A 22,632-nucleotide genomic window follows, 5' to 3' on the forward strand; every position below is an offset into this window, starting at 1 on the left:
GTGCCTGGAGAATCCCATGGATGGAGGAGCCTGGTAGGCTACAGTCCACGGGGCCACAAAGAGTCGGACACGACTGAGCAACTTCACTTCACTTCATATGTGTATGTATATATATGTACATATATATATATATATGTATATATATATATATATGGGGGGTCAGGAAATCACTGTTTTTTGACTGAATCATTGTACTGTACATCTGAAGCTAGTGTAATATTGTAAACCAATTATACTTCAATTAAAAAATATTGTTGAGGACCTATAGTGTAGACATCTTAAATAAAGGATTTCTTATCCTCGGAGGACTATCCTGTAAGGTACCCTTTATTCTCTGCCTACTTTAATTAAAGGCTTCCCAGATGGCACTAGTGGTAAAGAATCCACCTTCCAATGCAGATGTAAGAGATTCGGGTTCCATCCCTGGGTCTGGAAGATCCCTTGGAGGAGGAAATGGCACCCTACTCCAGTATTCTTGCCAGAAGAATCCCATAGACAGAGGAGCCTGAAGGAGCCTGGCAGGTTACAGTCCATGGGGTCTGAAAGAGTCAGACATGACTGAGCATCTAAACACTTGAATTAAAGAGCTGATGATCAAAGAGTTTGGGTAACTTGCTCAGGTTCCTTTAGCCGATCTAGGATTCAAATTCATTTGTATCTGACTCTACATTCTTAATGCTCTTACCACTGTATCTCACCGTCCTTGGTTTTAACATGAGTGACTACCAAGTCACCTAAATCACTTTCTGTCTCTTTCCTCCAAACTATATAAAGACTGTGTGTTTTATCTAAATTTGCTAATCCTATACAGAAAATATGTTTGCTCCACCTATCTTTCCATCCCTCTGAAGGCAATGTTTCTACATTGCCTTCAGTGTTCTTAGTCTACATTCCCACTAACCAACAGCTTTGTTACGGCACATTCACGGCAGATTGAAGGCCAGCAAACGGAATATATGGTAGGGCTCTTGCCCTGCTGGAAACAAACCCTGGCATCATTACATACACTATAGATAGCTTTTCCTATGAGTTTTGCAAAAGGCATTCCTGCAAGTCATTGTACTCTTCTGATCTTTTTTCCAGGACAATCTTAAGTTGTCTTAAGAAATCTTTAAGAACTGACAATGAGCCTCTTTTTTATGCTTGAATTCTGTTTACTCAGATGAATGTCACAAAGAAAGTGATATTTTCCCAAAGGTAGAACAATAAATTCAAAATTGAAGATAATAGACCTGTGATTTTACAAATCATATGTTGTATTTACTTAACACTTTTGAATTATACAATATGCTCACACTATATCATTTTCCTTCTTTTCCTGTACAGAAATATACTGAGCAAAGTATTCCTGAGTTCTGTCTCAGATATATAAAGAACAAAAATTTCCTACAGTTTTTTAGTGAACATGATATTTTGTTGTTTTGAGTTGCCTTCAATATATGCAATGCTTCAGATGTTATGCAAAACATCATTCCATAGAACACAAACTTTTAAACTGGTATTTTAATAATCAATTACTATAAGTATATATATATATATAATATCTCAGAGTAACTTTGTTAATTTTTTCCAACCATAATTGTATATTTCATCATGAGAGGTAATATAATATAATGATCAAAATCAAGAGCTCTAGAAAAGTGGTACAGATGAACCTATTTCAGGGCACAGTAGAGACACAGATGTAGAGAATGGACATTTGGACACAGAGCCGGAAGGGGAAGGTGGGACAAATTGGGAAATTCTGATTGACGTATATACACTTGTCATTGTTTAGTGGCTAAGTCGTGTCCTACTCTTTTGCAACCCCATAAACTGTATAGCATTCCATGCCCCTCTGTTCATGGGTTCTCCCAGGCAAGAATACTGGAGTGGATTGTCATTTGCTTCTCCAGGGGAGTTTCCTGACCTAAGCCATCAAACCCGAGTCTCCTGCTTGGCAGGCAGATTCGTCACCACTGAGCCACGAGGCAGCTAGTGGGAACCTGCTATGTAGCACAGGGAGCTCACTCGATGCTCTGTGATGACCCAGAGGGGCGGGATGGGGAAAGGCATGGGAGATCTAAGAGGGAGGCGATGCATGTGTATATAGAGCTGATTCACTTCGTTGTATAGCAGAAACTAACGCAACATTGTAAAGCAATTATACTCTAATAAAATAAATAAGTAAAAACAAGAGCTATTAATCAAGACTGCCTGGGTTTAAATCCCATGTCTGCCATTCAGTAGGTCCATGACACTGAACAAAATTATTCAAACTACTTATGTTGCTCAAAATTTTTGTCATTTTGCATTGACTCTTCTGTGATTCCAGGATGCTAAAACAGACTGGAAGCCCTTGCCTCTGAGGTTCCTACAAATTCATAGTTTCTTGGCCTCTTTGACCTCTGTGACATACACTTCCTCCTTATTTTAGCAGTTCCTTCCCATAGCCACACCCAGAGCCTCATTTCTTAGCTCTGGGACTTGGGTTATTCTAAGGTGTAGTCTCCCAATCTCAGAGCACTAGTTTTCTACCAGGTCTTATATTCTGTAATTACCCTTAAACCTGTACTTCAGTCTTTTTTTTTTTTTTCTTCCAATTTATGTCCTCTCCTGATTTCATCTCTTTCACTATCATACTTCACCCTCATGGTTCACTGGCTCCATTTCTTAACTCTCAACTCGATTTGATTTTTCACCCTCCCGAGGCACTGAAACTTAGAACTTATAACTTAAATCAGTTCAATCATTTTTCTCAGTTCTTTCTTTATAAAATGGTCTGGTTTGAAGAAAATGTGTGCAATTTTATGTACTGGAGTCCTTGCCAGTAATAAACTTTCTACCTATCAGTTATTGGGTACTTTTTATGTGTCAAGTGACAAGAACTACACATCTGTTCTCTCTCTTATCCTCATAGCAAAAGTGGAAGATAGTTGATATTGTTCCCTATTTTGCAGATGAGCATCCAGTGCTTAGAAATGTTAAGACATTTTCTAAAGATCAAAGAATTACTAAACAGCACAGACAGAATTTGAAACTCAATCTTTTCCCTCCAAAGCACAAGTTCCTAACCGGCGTACCATGTCATTACCAATATACATGGCTTCAAATATACTATTTTATTAGATGCTATCTACTTGCCCTTTTTTTTTTCAAACTTTTGTCCTTGCCTTCTTTTGGCCTTGATAAATACTCTTTGTCATTCTATTTTTCTCTGTATTAGTTTGAAAGTTTACATTCTTTACCTACATATTGTGGTTAAGTTTATTAAAAAATTCATTCCTTATGTATTATGTATAATTCTTACTTTAATCAATAAGCTTTGTACTTCTTCTTGGCAACATATGATTCTTAGAACATTTTAAGTATCTACATATATTCATCTGTCTTCTGTCTATCTGTCTACCTATATATCAGTGTCTACACACACACACATTTACATTAAACATTTTGGGGGAATGCATTATATTCTTTGACACCAGTTTTTTCAAAGATGTCATCCACCATGTCAGTTGTTCTGTCTAGGCTTTTTTTTTTTTTTTTTAAGAGAAATCAAATAAACAATTCTGTTATAAAATCATTGCTACCAAAAGTCATCTTTTTTTTTTTACATTATTGTTTGCAAATACGTTGCTCACTGTCATTGGACACTGCCTTTTTCCTTTCTCTTTTTGCCTATGAGATAATTCATGATATTTACATGGAGAGGTCATAATAACATTGGTTTGTTTTGTTCTGTGTTTTAATTAGGGCCGAAGTGAGGGATTGAGCATTTATCGTTGTTGTTTAGTCACTCAGCTATGTCTGACTCTTTTGAGACCCTGTGAACTGTAGGCCGCCAGGCTTCTCTGTCCATGAGATTTTCCAAGCAAGAATACTGAAGTGAGTTGCCATTTCCTTCTCTGGGAGATCTTTCCAACCCAGGGATCAAATCCTCGTCTCCTGCATTGGCAGGTGGATTCTTTACCACTGAACCACCAGGTAAGCCCCTGAACATTTACTATGATCCCATAATTTAAAAAATGACTTGCGTTCCTCTTCTAGTTATTCTTCTTGGTTTTTTTTAAATAATAGCAATTCTATACATCAAGGAGAGAAGCAGGTTTTTCACAAATTTTAGTCATTCTAGTAATCGTGTGTGTATAATTAAAAATAGTACAAATGAAAGAATTACTGGTAGAAAGCTCATTCTATTCCTCATAGCTTCATTTATCAATGCTTACAATTATGTGTGTATTCTCCTAATACATCCTCTGTGCCTGGCTCAGTCTTATCTCAAAGGAGGATATCTAAATGCAGAATTCTCCCAAAATTATTGGCAATATAAATAAAATTTAGAAAATTTTCACCTATATGTTTATATATCTATTCGGGCCTCTCATAATCCTCATTCAGCAACTTACATGACATGTAAGTTGAAATTACAAACTAACCACGTCCAAAAGCAAACTCTCAATCTTCTCTTCTAAATATGTACTCCTTAGAAAATGTTCTGCCATCTATTCAATTACATACACCAGAAGCCTTATCCCCTCCTTGCTCTCATTCCCATCTGTTCAGTTAATATCAAATTGTGACAGTTTTACCTCCTGATTCTATCACATTTGCCCACTTCCCTTTAACACCATTATCAGTGACCTTATACTTCAAGATACCATGTTTTTTCTAGTTTGTATTAAAATCCTAACTGAACTGATCTCCTCACATTTAGTCTTAGTTTCCTCCAAATTGTTTCACTCTGTGCCAAGAAAGTGTATGTGCATAAATTTATTGTGTATATGTACAAACTTTTTGTATATATCTACTATATATCTATGTATAGTATACATATGTACCCAATGATAATAATAAACACTTATTTATCACTTTCCATATATCATGCACTGTTCAAGGCACTTTACCTATTCTAACTCATTTAATTCTCACCATTAGGTAGGTACTATTACTTGTCCTTATTTTATTGATTAGAAGAAACTGAGAAAGAAAATTTAAAAATTCTGCCCAGGACCACAGAACAGTGAAGCTGGAATTTTAACTCAGCAATTTTAGCTTCAGTATTAATATTCCTTACCACTGCATAATATTACCTCAATGAACAACAGAGGATGAGACGGTTGGATGGCATCACTGACTCAATGGACATGAGTCTGAGTAAGCTCTGGGAGTTGATGATGGACAGGAAGTCCAATGGGATTGCAAAGAGTCAGACACAACTGAGCGACTGAACTGAACTGAACATAGTCACTTATGACTTAAAACTCTTCAATGACTTCTGAATTGTCACTTCAACCTGACTACAGACTCTTTAATGTTGCGTGAAATATTCTTCCTTTTTACCCTGTGTTTAAATACTTCTCACCTTTTATGTGTTTTCTTAACCATTATTTCTTCAGGGAATCCTCCTTTCAAATCCCTTTGAACCATGCAGCGCTCCATTAATATCTTTTATCATAGATGACATTTTACATATTTTTGTGATTATTTGGCTAATTTGTGTCTCACCCACTATAGTATAAACCATTCACACTATTATAGTCCCTGTGTGTAGTCTAGTCTAGCATATTTATGGCACGCAATATATATTTTATGAAATAAAAAAGACAGGAAGGAAGGAAACATGGGATGGATAAAATTTCCTAGAGTTGAAAAAGTCTAAAAGGAACATTTTACAACTTTTCTTTCAGATCAGAAATTCTTTTCATATACTTTGTCCCATTTTTTAAATAGTAGTATAGTGGATTTTACAACATTATATGAGTTTCAGGTGTATAGCGTAGCTGATTCGGTATTTTTGCACATTATATTCCATTATAGGTTATTACAAGATAGTGGGTATAATTCCCTGTGCTGTATCTCTTGAATCATCTCTCTCTCTATTTGAACAATTTCAAATAGGTAACACTAGCTCAGGAAAAGCTGCTTCCATCCTTGGATGACTCTGATCAAATATTAGAAAGTTCTTCCTTAGCTAGCAATGAAATAGAGCACCTTATAAATTTCACTCATGTGTTCTACTTTTCATCTTGGAGCTTCCTGGAATATGTGTTATCCTCTTTTTCACATGGCAGATTTTCAGATATTTAAGTTATTATGTTTCTCTCAACAAATTCTTTTGCCTCAGCCTAATGAGATCTGATTTCCTGTTTTTTTATGACATAATTTATATGACATAATTTTCTTTATGTGCTTTGAAGCCTTTTAAAATTATTCTTTCTTAATGTCTTACCTTCAGCCAACATTAAAAACTGTTCAATGTATGTTCATTGTTCTTTCCTCCCACCCCTAAATAAACCTTGGTATGAAAATACAGGGGCAATACTGCACCTTATATTTTCTTCATGGGAATTCACATAACAAAATAACATATTAAGTTTCTGAGAAACCTTGAATTAAAGTTACACATTGAACTTTCATTAATGTAGTGGTTCACAAATGTATATGATCCTTTTTCTAAGGAAATATATCATACTTACAGGATTTTTTCAGAATAATGTCTGGAAAATTATATATAAATAAATATATTAATCTATATGAAATATTTATTGTTAGTAACATGTATTTAACAAAGTCAGAAATATAAGAAAACTATACTTTGTTACTTAACAAAATCTTGTTTCTTGACACGTGAAAAACAGGTATGTCAAGTGATCAGAATATAATTTTTTCTTATGTTCGTTGAATAAAAAAGGAAAATGGGAAATATATATTTTAATATATTCATGCTAGAAAAGTGGAAATAATTGTTATCATAAGACTTTTTATTAAAAATATATTCTTTATAAAACTTGTGAATAAGCCTCCTAAAATATTTTACTTCTGTTTTGTTAGAAAGCATTCATTCTTTTTATTTAAAAAGTCCAAAAAAAAACACTGGCAAATATAAGAACTGAGCAATTTGCAATTAAGTGGATTTCAAGTGTTAAAACACTAAAATTCTCTCAGAGATGCATTAAAATAAATGTAGGATTTTAACTGCAAGAGTACACTATACTATACCTAAGAATAGCAGGTATAAGAAATAATAATGAACTAAAAATTCCTATTGCTTTATTATTTAGTATTAAATAGCTAAAATTTTCTTGCTATAAAGTATTCAATGCATTTCATAACAATTCTTGAGCTAAATATCAAAATGATACTTACAAAAGCTACTTAACAATATGAATCTAATTATTTCTTTATAATTATGATAAAGAAATATCTCATTTTTTTTCTTTTTCTCTAGAAATTTCTACCTCTTGTTAGATTGTTGTGTTCTACTGTGATTATAGTATCTGCATAAGCTATTTTGAACATCTGCAAACAAATACATCGTTTCTATTGAATAACAATTTATTTTCATTAATTGGCATTAGTAAGCTGTGAGAAAGACAAAAAGGAACTATCTTTGAGTTGATAAACTATCTTGACTCTGTGTCCTGTTTTATTAAAGAAAATCAGGCTGTGCTATATATGGGGAAAAGCAACTTTGATTAGAAGAAATAAGTTGCACAAATTAAAATAGTGGCCATATAAGCAATTAAAAAAGTGATTTTTATCTTACACCTATGAATGGTAACCAAATTTCATGTCAGAAATCTGAACTCATTAAGTGAAGTTTAGATTCTTGAAGACACATTTAAATAATGACAGCCTGAAGGAGCCTGAAGCAGGTCATTAAATCCATAGGGATTGGTGGTTTGATTTCATTTCCATCCAGACGGAGGTAGCGAAGATGAGGTCCATAACTGAAGGAATCTTCCACAGGCAGTGTGGTAGGAGTCGAAGGACATATTACAGAGACGTTCACATCTATGGAGACAAAGATGGTATGAATGAATGAACCAGAATGCAAGAGACTAAGGATGGGAAGACCAAGATGCTATTAAACAGTCCTATGGAGGGCACAGTGGCTTGGTCTATGAAGGTGGCAGAGAGACATTCTTTTTGTCTAAGTTGGAAGTTATGCACAGAAAAAATGTGCAACATACATATAGTAATGTCAGTCCATATTTTGCTATACTTAACACACAACACTAGAAAAGACATATAGTTAAAAATTGTGATAGAAACAAAGGTATATGTGATGTACCACTTGTCTTCTTCCTTTGACAGGCCAGAAAAGGTGTGATTAGATTATTGTAGAGTGAGAAAGGTAGTATTTGGGCATCAGAGGTAGAAACAGTGGTTCAGAGTTGGTACTAAATTAATGGGTAGGTACGTGGTAGATGGATGAATAGATGGATGTGAAGGCAGAAAGTCAGTCTATTATTAGAGAAAGTGCTTGAAAGCTACCTTTAAAATGCAAACACAAACTAATCATACATGATGACAAAGTTTTTTCTTTTAAAGTACAATTAAAATAACTTTGTATACATGATACTTGCCAAAAACAACCTTGAATCTCCATACTTAACTGTATTTAATTGGGGAAAAAACCATTTGCCAAGAATTGAATTACAAAAATTCAAGCCAGGAAATATCCTGTCAGCCCTTTCACATTGTTAGGATGTGAGAAATCGTGCACCTGCCTTGGATCAAAGCCCTTGGCAGCAGCATCTATACTGAGATTTAGGAGAGAAAGGTGTGTTAAACCAGCAAAATTCTGATGAGTGTGCCTAATAACTGATCTCAAATGAATCCTTATACTCCATTTATCCCATTTTGCAATTGTGTTGAGCAAGAGATCTTCCCTTAGAAGATAAGACCCACCTAACTTTGGCAATGACCGTCCTGTGGGTGCATGCTGACTCATATTGTACTGAAGGGTTTTGTGCTTACTGCAAAGGTGCTTTGCTCTGATTGTATACCATTTTGTGAATTTAACTTGCTAAAAGAAATGACTTGCATTGTATAGCAGATTTGTGTTCCTCAAGGTATTTTTCTTCACATATATTATCACCTTATCATGATGCAACCTTTATTGGGCAACATTATTTTTCTTCCTAACTGGGTATTGGTTAAATAGTGACCCAGGTGGGTAAGGTCAGTGCACCACGTATTTCATTAAGTAGCTGAGTCCCACCCATTTCCAACTACACAGGGTTACTTGCCTACTGAGGAGATTATATCCTTTCTGATATGTTATCTCTTATCTTTATCATCCTTATTACCCATAATCCATGCATGTCTGCATAACTAGAATGTAAAAAACAAGTGTTCTAAATTTAATTATATTTTCATGAAATAATTGCAATGTTTCTGAGAGAGTACGAAGAAGCAATTTGTTTGAATAGGTAACATTATTGCCAAATTTAAAGTCCCCTAAGGTATTCAGAAGAAATAAACATTTCTATCATTTTGGATAAACTTTTGCTGTCCTATAAACTCTGCATATAAAAGGTATGTTTCTGGGAAACCAATTTATTAACTACTAGAGTAGATTATGTGGTAAGAAGAACTAAGTACTTTAGCAGTCACTATAACACAGTGTGATATAATCATGAGCCAAGAACTCTTGCCAGGGAAATTCTTCTTTTCCATTTATTTTCTTGGAATATAGAAATGACTGTGCTTGATATCTACATTAAGAAACAAGTAAATCAATTTCTCTATGTTGACATTGCAGCTGTGAAAATGATTTTTACCTCTGTTGCTAGAAATTTGTCTTAAGTCTTGTACTCTAGACTGAAGAAAATGTCCTATGATTATACTGTTGGACTGAGAAAGATCACCTAAGGGAAACCTTGGATTCAGGTCCTGTCTATTATACTTACCCTTTGTCCTTGGCAAAATGCCCTCAACTAGTTGAGCCTCAGTTTTTCTATCTTCAGAAATTCATAATAGCACACAAGATTCTTTTGAGGGTTCATTTGTGCTTCTTAAAGTGTGGACCAGCAGTATCTATACTACCTGAGAACTAAATCCTTAGAGCCCACCCCAGACTTACTGGGTCAGAAACACAGAGGCTGGAGCCCAGAAGTCTTTTAGAAGCCTTCCAGGTGATTCTGATGCACGTTAAGGTGGAATGTAGGAAAACAGAAATATATGAGAAAACTTTGATTGAAAAAAAAAAAAAAAAAACAGAAGAAGAAGAACAGAGTCCTTCTCTTCGTTGTGTAACCTTGTAGAGCTATGTAAATTCCTTGCACAGGTGCCCAACCACGTGTTGAATTTTACTACCTCACTCCTGAACACTCGTGCTCATGGTCCCAGTTCAGGGGAATCCCCAATTCACAAACAGGGATCTATGTGGAATCCTTTTAAATTGACTTCCTACCTCCAATGTCTATGGGACTTTTGTTGTCAGGTAAGGAATGCACCTGGAGAAGCATAGCACTTTTGTCAGGAAAAATTACATTTATTTAGGTTGATATTGGGCTTCCCAGGTAGGTCCTATGGTAAAGAATCTGCCTGCAGTGCGGGAGACTTGGGTTCAATCCCTGGGTCAGAAAGATTCCCCTCGGGAGGGGCATGGCAATCCACTCCAGTATTCTTTCCTGGAGAGTTCCATAGACAGAGGAGCTTGGCGGGCTACAGTCCATGGGGTCACAAAGAGTTGACATGACTGACTAACACACACACACACACACACACACGCACACACACACATGCACGTGCACACACACAGGTTAATATTGGCTGTTGTACTATTTGGTTCGGTACAACAGTTTTAGCTATTAAGATATTTTCCTGTTGCATCTTTTGCTTTAACTACAAGATTAAACAATGTGTCTCATCACCATGGCAAAAAAAAATCACTGCTATGGCAGCAGCCTGCTCATTAGTTCCTGGATTTTATGCTCAAGTGTGCTGTTAGGAAAAAAAAAAAAAATATATATATATATATATATATATATATTAGATAACTGAAGAATACACAGTGCAAAAATGATCTGTTCTTACAAGTGGGATGTTTATGTAATTATTTGCTTAAAGAAAAGTTTAGCGAGTGATAAGCAGGCAGCACAGCCTTCTGACAATTATCTGTGTTACTTTCCTACAAACCATCCAACTGATTCTCACTCTAAAAATGTATTTTATAAAGTTGTTCAGAAGCCCCCCTCAAGATCATCTTCCTTAAGGGCTTGTTCGAGGATGGAGCATTCCTGGATACTTAGGCTGATAGCATAGCCTGTGGCTGGACCAAGACGTTGTCCACTTCCACACCAGAGTCAGCCTGGTCTCAGGCACAATTGTGAAGATGCCAAGTTTGCCTTTCATGTCTCCAGCTTCTGCTTCCCTTCATGGCCCCTCTGCCTCCAAGGCACATTGCACTCATCTCTCTCTTTCTTATCAAAGCTATTTTCAGGAAAGCAGTGGGTATTCTACCTTGTTGATTGCCATTAGTCCTAAGGAATTGCCACCTTCCAGGGACATTTTATTCAATTTTAATTGAGCAAAACCTTAAAGTACAATATTGGTTCCCAATGCATGGTCCCTAGAACAGTAATCTCAGCATCTCTAGGGTACTTGCTAGATATGAAATGTCTCAGGTCCCACCAGACCTACTAAATCAGAAATTCTGGAAGGAGGCCACCCATCTACATACTCTGAAGTTTGAGAAACCCACTGATCTAAAGCAAAAACTCTAATTAGGGTGATTGTAGGCATCAGCTGTCTGTAAACTTTAAGACTGGGGTCCCTTCCTGCTACCTTCTAAATCATATTCCTTCTCTTACTATCCATGAGATTGTTTGTGCCTGGTACACTTTCTTCAGTATGTCTGCCCACTGAGGCAGGAATATCAGAATCTCCTCAGAGTAAAAGAAGATAGAGACATTTAGTTTATCCAACAGGTAATATACCTCTGTAGATTACTAAAGTCAACTTTTCAATCTAAGATTTTAACCTTTTGGATCATTGACACTGTGAATAGACAAAACTTGAAAATACACTTTCAAAAAATCTAAAAGTACAAGAGTTAGAATAAAACCCCAACATTATTGAAACAACAACCACCACAAAAGAAGATATAGAGTAAACTTAATGAGTATCTTAGTCAACGACACACCCTGATGGTTACTTACTTCTAATTTTGTTGTGATCGAGATGAAGGTGCTGCAGATGAGCACTGATTTTGGGGACCTTTGTGAGTTGATTGTGAGACAGTTGAAGATCTAGAATTGATGATACATTAAAACCACTAGAAGGAAGGCCAGCATCAGATAATTTGTTGTGGTTGAGTCGCAGAAAGGCCACTTTAGGAATCACATTAAAATAATTTTCTGGTATTCCTTCAATGGAATTGTTGTCTAAGAACAGCTGCATTGTATTGGCTGGTAATCTTGGTGGCATATTCCTCAGGGCATTCTTAGCCATATTTAGCTGCATGAGGTTCTTGAGCCCCTTAAAGGTGTCTCTTTGAAAGGCATTGTCTAATAGCTTATTGTGCTGCAGGTCAAGAAGAGTCAGGTTCTCCAGATTGCTGAAAGTCCCTTGAGGAATTCTGGACACCTTGTTTCTAGCTAATTGTAATTGTTCTAAGCTTCTTGGCAATGGGGAAGGTACCTCCTCTAGCTCATTATCTTCCAGAAACAAGAAAAGCAGCTTCTTCAGTTGGCTCAGGGCTCCCTTTTCAATCCCATAGTTGGTTATTTTGTTCTTGTTTAGGTTTATCCATCTCAGCTGGGTGGCATTCTCGAATGGCTTCTCAGGAATGGTTTCTATCAGGTTGTTTTCAAGATAAAGGTACCAGATCCTTGATGGTATAGCAGGGATTTCTTTGAGACCTCGGTTTTCACAGTACAAAGCAGTAGGGAAACTGGGGGGACAGAAACATTCCCTGGGACAATCGAAATCATGCATTGTCCAGTCCTCTGGATCACTTGCCTCATAAACCTGTCTCACACTTCGAGTCCACACCGTATCTGTTACGAATAACACCCAGATGATGAAGCAGATTGTGGTTGCCATTATAGTATCTAGAGTAAGGGGTACAGTTATTAGAGGTTTAAAGAGTTTGACCTTTAGATAACTGCATGCACCAAAGTGATCGGTAAACATAGCTTTTTTGGTGAGTGGGGAGGGAGGAAGGTAAAGCCTTGAGAGCATTTTATGCCTAGTTATCAATCATTACCACCTCTTTAGTGAGCACTATCTGCAAGGCATTTTTGAAAAGTGAAACTGACTCACCAACTTGTAACTTTCCAGTTTTAACGCAATCACGATGAAAACTAAGAAAAAGCAAATTTTAGGAACTCTAAGTGCTTTTCCATTTCAAGCTATTTAATACAAGGAAGTTAACTGAAACCCAGAGTTGAACACACAAGTACAAAAAAGTGAAATTTTAATAACTCAAATTTAGAGTCTACATTGTTCCTAAGAAATAGGCATATGCTTTTACTTTTGCTCCTAAATGAGCAGAACATCTGGATGAAATTTCCCAGGCTCTTTGGCCCTTGAACCAAAGAAATAGCGAGATCAAAGAACATTTTAGCAGTTTTTTTGTGAAGGAAGGTTTTAGGATTTGAAGAAAAGTGTGTGATTAATCGCTTGCTCTGTTGCCCAACTTCTCAGGTAAGTTTTATTTTGGGGGTTTAGGAAAATATTTCTAATATTTTAATACAAGATCAAGCTGTTTAGCCAAGAAATTTGGATTATGAAACTCTCTCTATATAGATATAGATATAGACATAGATACAGATATAATCACACTTACATAAGTGGCATTACTATGGTCAGTAAGAAAGAAAACAAAAGAACATGCTTAGGGTACAGGTGATTTCCATAGTTTCAGTATGGCTGCTAACAAGCATAGGTTAACACTTACTGATATGTGAGACATTTAAAAGACAGAAATTCTCCCAGCTGAGTATCATCAAGGCTATGGGAAAAAAGAACTATCCTAACGTGAAAAATATTTGTGTGTGTGTGTGTATCTGTATAACAGTAACATTCTGACCAAGGTACATTTAGTTCAAACACTTGGTAATGAAGACCAAATAAATTTTACTGATTCCTTAAGAAAAGATAAAATGAGCATCATTTAGAAATGCTGATCTTTTGATTTTGCCACTAAATCAAGGCAAGCACAGAGCTGCCTCCTCAAGCTGTCAAATTTCTTGTGATTGCGGAATGCTCCTCTGGTCATCCTCCAGACACATTAAAACATTATTTTTTTTTTCAGAATAGGGATTTTCTTTAGCTATTGATGCTGTAACCCTGCCTCAGATGAATCATAACTTTGAATTCTTAACTTTAAGAGTTACGAAAATTGTAAAAAATAGTTTACCTTGCTGTCCAGGAATGTATCGCTGAATCCTGTGTCTGGAGCTGAAGTTTGCTAAAATCAGTTAAGGAAAAAAAAAAAAGAAAGAAAACTTTGACTAAGGGAATTTGTTTTTATTTTATTCTGTCAAACCTCCTAGGAGGAAAAAATACAACCTCCTCTGACCGGTCACCATGAACACCTTTGATGTATTGTTCCCACTTTGACAGCGCCTCAGAACACCGCTTACCTCAGTTCTTGGATCTTCCTCGCCCCTTTCTATTGGTCACTGCTCATTCATAGTAATGGGTTGACCCAGGCTCCACGGTTGTGTTTTTATGAATCCTCCCTAATATATATGCATCCATGGCTCCAGCTTTAACCCCTCCAACAGCCACAGCACTTCAGTACCTAGGCAGCCCAGAACAGAAAATTCTGACTTTAATCTCAAGAACCCATAACAAAAATTCAGTGTCATTTTCAAACGCTGAGTTCACAGTCCCAAAGATATCATAATGTGGTGATCTGGAGTAACATCAAGAAACTAAAAGCAGTTTTAATTTCAAGTAAAACAAAAAGGAGATTTTAAAGCATTTTTCTCTAGTTTTTTTTTTTTAATTGGATACAAAGAAATAAGGGCCAATGTCCTCTTTATATGGAAATCTTTTACTCATTTTTTTATTGTATAAAACAGTTGCTGAAATTCTATTTAGATATATTGATTTTGATAAGGGAAAAAGAGATAGAAAATATATTTGAGAAATTTAAAAAAGAAATCTGGAAAGCTCTACCTGATGTTGGCACTAAATATGCTGTTATGCTTTGTTTTATAGAAATAATTCTTCTGTCTCTATTTCATATTGGGAGCTTTATTCCAAATAGCTATTAAAATGAGATTTTTTTTTTCTCTTTATAACAGATGTTTTTCATTTAGGGCATTATAGGACCTTATGTTGCACTCTTTTGTTTCTTTAGCACATAAGTTTAAGATAATGTTTCTTCTAGTTCTTATATTTGAGGGGAAAAAACAAAACAAAACTTATGTCTCTTAAGGAAAGACAAAAATTTTTGAAAATCTTATTTTCAGATGTTATCCTGTTGATTGATTATAATCATTTTGTTTTCTAAATCTATCTCATTGTGGGAAAAGAAATGTGTACTGATATGACTCATTTGACACTACTCACGCAAGTATTATCAGAGAGGGAACACAGTGAAGAGCAGAGAGCACTGGACTCACAAAAGTTTTCTGAACCACTTACTTCCTTACTCTTAAGCACAGTCTTGTCAGCTACAACACAGGGCTGGACCCCCCTCACAAGTTTGTTGTAAAGGATAGGAAATGTTAGCCTTTTTGTAGCGTAAACTCTACACTCTCAAATGGAAAATACCCTTCAATTTAAGGGCTTTTATAACCCAACATCTAAATCAGACATGCTCTCTTGGTAGCCCAACAGGCACATTCATATCTTAAGAAAAAAAGTTAAGGGTTATTTGCTTTTCTCACAGGGCTTCCCTTGTGGCTCAGCTGATAAAGAATCTGCCTGCAATGTGGGAGATCTGGGTTCGATCCCTGGGTTGGGAAGATCCCCTGGAGAAGGGAAAGGCTACCCACTCCAGTATTCTGCCCTGGAGAGTTTCATGGAATGTATAATCCATGGGGTCACAAAGAATCCGACACGACTTTTTCTCACAACAATGATCTCCTCTCTTTACTGCATTTTTTCCTTTTCTCTTTCTTCTTTTTCTAAACCGTCACAACATAAACAACAGATAATCTCTAAACTGCATGACCCCCTTCAGCTACTCTCTTATTTCTTAATTTTCTTTTTTAGCCAACCTTATTTCAGTCACTTCTTAATTCTATTACAAAAATGTTGCTACGTGTCCATTGTAGGAAAATTAGAGTCGTGTATTGGCTGCCTCTAAGCTCCAGTTCTAGTTGCCATCCCATCCATGATTCACCCACCAAAATAGAGTTTCTCTCCCCTCCATTTCCCTAACATTGATCTGGCAAAAAAAAAAAAAAAAAAAAAAAAACCAGCACTGATCTTCGTATTTACTAATCTACTGACATCTTTTAGTTTAAGCCTACTTGACTTGTGACTTCTAGCAATGCCGACCCACCCCTTTAATGAAATGTTTCTCTCGAAGTTTTTCCTCCTCCTTCCTTGTGACTTCTCTCTATCAGTATTCTGAAACTCTGTGTTTCCTGTATCATTTTTTTTAAGTGTTTCTAACATTTAAAGCTCTTTGAGAGTCTAAGATCTCAAAATTTTTAAACCATTCCCTCCATTATGGTGACTCCTGAGGCTCTTTCTTCACTCCAGCCTCTGGAAGAAAACCTGAACTCCTGTGTGTGTATCCACGCACTCTAGAGACATCTCCTGTTGCAGGTCTCACAGCCGTGTATCTTTAATTGCTGTTGCCACTTTATACTTTTGAGTGACACTCTCAGCTTATTCTGTCTCCTAAACTAGAAATCTGGAAATCATTCTCAACTCTTCCTTTTCATTTTGTGAGCATGTGATAGCATTTTAAGGACCCTGAGAGGCAGGATATAAATAAAAAGGATCATCAGCAATGCTTGCCAGGTTTGGTATCGTTGTTTCCAGACCAAAACAGAGAGTGTTTGCCACCATTAGTGTAATCTCTGTCTGCCTATATCTTGGTTTTTCCCATAACAATTCAATCTACCCTTCTTGGATTACTGACTCTTGGAGGATGATTCTAACTCTTTATGAGAACTCCTTATGTAGAAGTTCAGTAATTAAATGAAAATAATGGTAAGAATATCTGAATCATGTTACATGATTGCTGTTACAAGAATTAATGAAAGACTCTGCCAAGTCATACCTAATTCTGTTAAGAGGAGAAAAGAAGTCTAGTGTTTAATGATGAGGCTTTGGTATTGTCTTTCTAATGAGAGACTCAGTTCAGTTCAGTCACTCAGTCATGTCCAACTCTTTGCGGCCCCATGGACTGCAACACGCCAGGCCTCCCTGTCCATCACCAACTCCCAGGGTTTACTCATGTCCACTGAGTCGGTGATGCCATCCAACCATCTCATCCTCTGTTTTCCCCTTCTCCTCCTGCCTTCAATCTCTCCCAGCATCAGGGTCTTTTCAAATGAGCCAGGTCTGTGTATCACGTGGCCAAAGTGTTGGAGTTTCAACTTCAGCATCAGTCCTTTGAATGAAAATTCAGGACTGATTTCCTTTAGGATGGACTGGTTGGATCTCCTTGCCTGTCCAAGAGACTCTCAAGAGTCTTCTCCAACACCCCAGTTCAAAAGCATCAATTCTTTGGCACTCAGCTTTCTTAATAGTCCAACTCTCCCATCCATACATGACTACTGGAAAAACCATAGCTTTGACTAGATGGACCTTGGTGGGCAAAGTAATGTCTCTGTTTTTTAATATGCTGTCTAGGCTGGTCATAACTTTTCTTCCAAGGAGCAAGCATCTTTTAATTTCATGGCTGCAGTCACCATTTGCAGTGATTTTGGAGCCCAAAATATAAAGTCTGTCACTGTTTTCACTGTTTCCCCATCTATTTGCCATGAATTGATGGGGCCCAATGTCATGATCTTCGTTTTCTGAATGTTGAGTTTTGAGCCAACTTTTTCACTCTCCTCTTTCACTTTCATGGAGAAGGCAATGGCACCCCACTCCAGTACTCTTGCCTGGAAAATCCTATGGATGGAGGAGCCTGGTAGGCTGCAGTCCATAGGGTCGCTAGACTCGGACACGACTGAGCGACTTCACTTTCACTTTTCACTTTCATGCATTGGAGGAGGAAATGGCAACTCACTCCAGTGTTCTTGCCTGGAGAATCCCAAGGACGGGGTAGCCTGGTGGGCTGCCATCTATGGGGGTGCACAGAGTCAAACATGACTGAAGCGACCTAGCAGCAGCAGCAGCTTTCACTTTCATCAAGAGGTTCTTTTGTTCTTCTTCGCTTTCTGCCATAAGTGTGGTGTCATCTGCATTTCTGAGGTTATTGATATTTCTCCTGGCAATCTTGACTCCAGCTTGTGCTTCATTCAGTCCAACATTTCTCATGATATATTCTGCATATAAGTTAAATAAGCAGGGTGACAATATACAGCCTTGACGTTCTCCTTTTCCTATTTGGAACCAGTATGTTGTTCCATGTCCAGTTCTAACTGTTGCTTCTTGACCTGCATATAGATTTCTCAGGAGGCAGGTCAGGTGATATGGTATTCCCACATCTTTAAGAATTTTTCAGTTTGTTGTGATCCACCCAGTCAAAGGCTTTGGCATAGTCAATAAAGCAGAAGGAGATGTTTTTCTGGAACTCTATTGCTTTTTCAATGATCCAACAGATGTTGGCAATTTGATCTCTAGTTCCTCTGCCTTTTCTGAATCCAGCTTGATCATCTGGAGGTTCATGGTTCATGTACTATTGAAGCCTGGCTTGGAGAATTTTGAGCATTACTTTGCTAGAGCATGAGATGAGTGCAGTTGTGTGGTAGTTTGAGCATTCTTTGGCACTGCCTTTCTTTGGGATTGGAGTGAAAACTGACCTTTTTCAGCCCTGTGGTAACTGCTGAGTTTTCCAGATTTGCTGGCATATTGAGTGCAGCACCTTCACAGCATTATCTTTTAGGATTTGAAATAGCTCAACTGGAATTCCATCATATCCACTAGCTTTGTTCATAGTGATGCTTCCTAAGGCCCACTTGACTTCACATTCCAGGATGTCTGGCTCTAGGTGAGTGATCACATCATCAGACTATTATTGTCCAAAGTCCATGGGACTTGGGACATGGTAGGTATCCAATAACTATTTACCAAGTTAGTAAATGAGCAAATGCATAAGGCACATGTGTCATTTTGATAACTGATTTTTCTAAATCAATGTAACTATGTATATCAAAACATAGTGAAGAGCCTTCAAAATATGGTTAAAAAAAAAAAAAAGTGGCTTAGAGTTTTCCTGTTGCATCTTACTAGTTGTTTGAGCTGGCACAGGCTGTTTAACCATCACAAGCCTAAGTCTACCCTTAAAGCATCTGCTCTGACTACTATGATGGGTTGTTTGAAAATCAAAGAAGATAATGAAGGTGAACATATCAGTTGGCTCAGAAATTTCTTTCATCAGAGTGCATGATGGTTGGCATACACTCTTGACTAGGACTTGGCCTACCTGAGAGAAGTCCTAGAAACTTGAGATGGAGTTAAAGTCTTGTTGGTTTAACTGCTTTTCCTTTTGTTAGCACATTTCAATGTTTTCTATTTGCTTCTCTTTCTTATTAATAAGTAATAATAATAATAATGATAAAAAGATAATTTGCTAAACTGTCTTAGACCAGGGAATTAGTCTTTTTGCATTCCTAAATATCAGTGACATTTAAATAAAGAAGGCAGGGACTTCCCTGGTGATCCAGTGGTTAAGACTTCACCCTTCAGTGCAGGGGATGTGGGTTTGATCTCTAGTCAGGGAGCTAAAATCCCACATACCTCACAGCCAAGAAAAAACAACCAAAGAAACAACGTTGTATCAAATTCAATAAAGACTTGGCCCACGTGAAAAAAAATTGATAAAAACAAAGGCAATGCATGAGGATATAAAAGACACAAAACTCTAGCAGAATTTCAAATTTGTTGGTGTACGTATCTGATGTGTCTATTTTAGCAATAGTTGAACTATTAGGCACTCTTAGGACCTATGTTTAAGTCCAATTGGTGATATGTTTGGTAAGAAACATAATTTTCTCTTCATTGATCAATTTTAGCCTATCAAACTTAATTCTGTAAAATAATTTTAAAATGTAAAAGGGATCGCTAAAATGTATAGCTGATACATATGTATAAACATGTATATTTTTTCAAAATAATCATTTAAAATGTAACAACACATTTAAAAGGTCAAAATTACTACAAAGCTGATCATGAACCAAGCAATCCCCTACTCCACACTTCAGTCTAAGTCCCTCTCCCAAGAGGCCATTATTTTCAACTTTATTATGGATTTCTTCTAATATTTACTCTAATATTCTTGCTTGTACTTGTTGTTTAACTTATCCATTTTAAACATCAGTTATTTTCTTATTAGATAAACATTTAGTACATTTGCTTAGTCCTACCCTTACCCCACCTGCAATCATGATTCCTTTCAATAATACCTAATGTATGCATAGCACAAACTTAGATTAAATATTTGCTGCATATGATATTACACAATATAAATATTGTTACTGCTGAAAAAATAATGCAAAATTTTTAATTTTTTTATTGCACTGCCATCTATTTGCCATGCTTACATGCATGCTAAGTCGCTTCAGTCATGTCCAGCTCTGCGAGCCCATGAACTATAGCCCACCCGGCTCCTCTGTCTGTGGGATTCTCCAGGCAAGAATATTGGAGTGGGTTGCCATTTCCTTCTCCAGAGGATCTTCCCCATGTAGGGATCCTCCTCTCTTAAGTCTCCTACATTGGCAGGCAGGTTCTTTACCACTAGCGCCACCTGGGAAGCCCTTATTTTTTATTTGCCATATATATATGTATATTTATAATGTTCTCTATACATGCAAAAGGCTTTCCTGGTGGCTCAGTGGTAAAGAACCCTCCTGCCAATGCAGGAGACACGGGTTCAAGCCTTAGGTCAGGGAGATCTCCTGGAGAAGGAAATGGTAATCCACTGCAATATTCTTGCCAGGGAAATCCCATGACAGAGAAGCTAGAGGGCTACAGTCCATGGGGTTGCAAAAATTCATACACGACTTAAAGACTAAACAACAATACATGTAAAACTATTGCAATAATACTTTCTAAAACCAAATTATAAAACCACTTTGGAGGTTTTTTGCACCTGAAAGGTGGGGTAACATAGTGTGCTGGTTAAAAATCAGATCTGCTTGGATTTAAATAAATCTCTCTTGTTTACTAGCTGTGAAAAATTGAACAACTATTTGTCTTTGCCTTAGTCTTCTCATCTGTAAATTTTGGATAGTAATAATAATGTAAATAATTATAGTACAAATACCCCCTCATAGGGTTGTTATGAAAATTGAAAGAGCTACTGTTTTTAAAGCATTTAGAACATGGTAAATGTATTCATAAATAAAATCAGAAATACTAAGTTCACTTTTTTTCTCCTGGGAGATATTTCTCCTGGAATACCATATCTTCCTACTTTAATGTAGTTTGCTTGCTGTTGTAAACCAACCTAAGCAAATTTGGCAAATGCTAATTTTTAGGTTATTTATGGCACATTTCAGTGGTCTCATGGTTAATGAGGGCTATAGGAGTCTTCCACTACAACCTACAAAGAGATGTTCAGTTTGATGAAAATAAGTTCAGTTCAATTGTGTCCTACATAAAGGCTTTTATTTTGCACCAAACATTTTTAAAACTCATGAAATGAGTCTCCATTATAAGATATCTTCAAATGTTAACTAAGTTAACCTGTGTCAAAACTAATGCCTATCAGGCTCCTCAGTCCATGGAATTCTCCAGACAAGAATACTGGAGTAGGTAGCCATTCCCTTCTCCAGGAGATCTGACCAACCCAGGGATCAAACCCAGGTCTCCTGCATTGCAGGCAGATTCTTTTTACTATCTTAGCCACCAGGGAAGTCCAAGCTAACCTGTGTCAAATTAATGCAAATTCAATATCTTGTCATCACCTTTAGTGATAACCTATAATGGAAAAGAATCTGAAAAAGAACAGGTTCATGTATATATGTATAAACTGAATCACTTTGCTGTACTTCTGAAAGTAATACAACACTGTAAATAAAAAATGTATATTAAAAAAAAAGAAGAAGAAGAAAGAAAGAAAACTAACACCAAAATCAGTTTTCTCTGCCAAAGTGCAGTCTTTTAAAGTACGTTTATGAATAAGGAGTGGATCGAACCCACATCTCACGTCTTCTGATTGGCAGGCGGGTTCTTTACCACTAGCGTCACCTGGGAAGCTCTTTATGAATAATAGAACTCTTGTTCTCTGAGCTAGTTAGATTGTCCTGGTCCTGGAATTCTTTCACCCATCTCCTGGGTTAGATCCGTTGTTACTTTCTGAATCTGTGTGTTCTGTTCTTTCCGTGGTTAACTCCAGAATATTGAGGGAACACAGCCTCTGATCGCTTTTTTGTGCACCTGAGTTATTTCTCTCTAGCTCTCTTTTTGTGTCTGTCTGAACTCACATTTATAAATGTATTTACTCAGTCCCCCACTTCCCCACCCCCCACACACACACACTAAACTGGTATTTTGACTAGATGCAATTTTAATTTGAAATAATGTTCCTTACAAATTTTGAGGATACTCAAAAAACAATTTTCTTGTTGCTTCTGGAGTTGAAATGGAAAAGGTTGATAAAATTGTAATTTTCAGTCTTCAGAATGTGATTTTTTTTTTGGCTTTCAACTTCTGGGATTTTCCTTTGGTCTTCAGTTTCTGAACTTTTACAACTTTACAACAATATGTCTTGAGAGAGTGTATTTCACTCACTCACTGTTACTCAGGGAGCCCTTTCAATCTGGAAATTCACAT

General features: G+C 36.7%; 1 protein-coding gene across 2 annotated transcripts; it reads right to left on the reverse strand.

Moving 5' to 3' along the window:
- Positions 1-7,017: 7,017 nt before the first annotated feature.
- Positions 7,018-14,448, reverse strand: KERA (keratocan). 2 transcript variants are annotated; one of them, XM_061122194.1, is made up of 4 exons: positions 14,361-14,448; positions 14,135-14,185; positions 11,931-12,824; positions 7,018-7,773 (listed from the first exon to the last, which is right to left on the reverse strand). In XM_061122194.1, the coding sequence occupies exons 3-4, from the start codon at positions 12,814-12,816 to the stop codon at positions 7,601-7,603; spliced, it is 1,059 nt and encodes a 352-aa protein (XP_060978177.1). In that variant the 5' UTR covers positions 12,817-12,824; positions 14,135-14,185; positions 14,361-14,448; the 3' UTR covers positions 7,018-7,600. The 2 variants fall into 2 exon arrangements, with proteins under 2 accessions (XP_060978177.1, XP_060978184.1); XM_061122201.1 differs by lacking the exon at positions 14,361-14,448 and having other exon boundaries at positions 14,135-14,223.
- Between the last annotated feature and the right edge of the window lie 8,184 nt (positions 14,449-22,632).

The sequence above is a fragment of the Dama dama genome, chromosome 3, assembly GCF_033118175.1.
Source record: "Dama dama isolate Ldn47 chromosome 3, ASM3311817v1, whole genome shotgun sequence".
In the NCBI taxonomy this organism is placed as follows: domain Eukaryota; kingdom Metazoa; phylum Chordata; class Mammalia; order Artiodactyla; family Cervidae; genus Dama; species Dama dama.

Bases quoted from the DNA above. Each gene is read 5' to 3' on its own strand.
- KERA (XM_061122194.1), bottom strand. From the start codon at position 12,816: ATGGCAACCACAATCTGCTTCATCATCTGGGTGTTATTCGTAACAGAT. The intron at 7,774-11,930 runs GTAAGTAACCAT...TTGTCTCCATAG, and splicing joins CGATCACAACAAAATTAGAA to ATGTGAACGTCTCTGTAATA.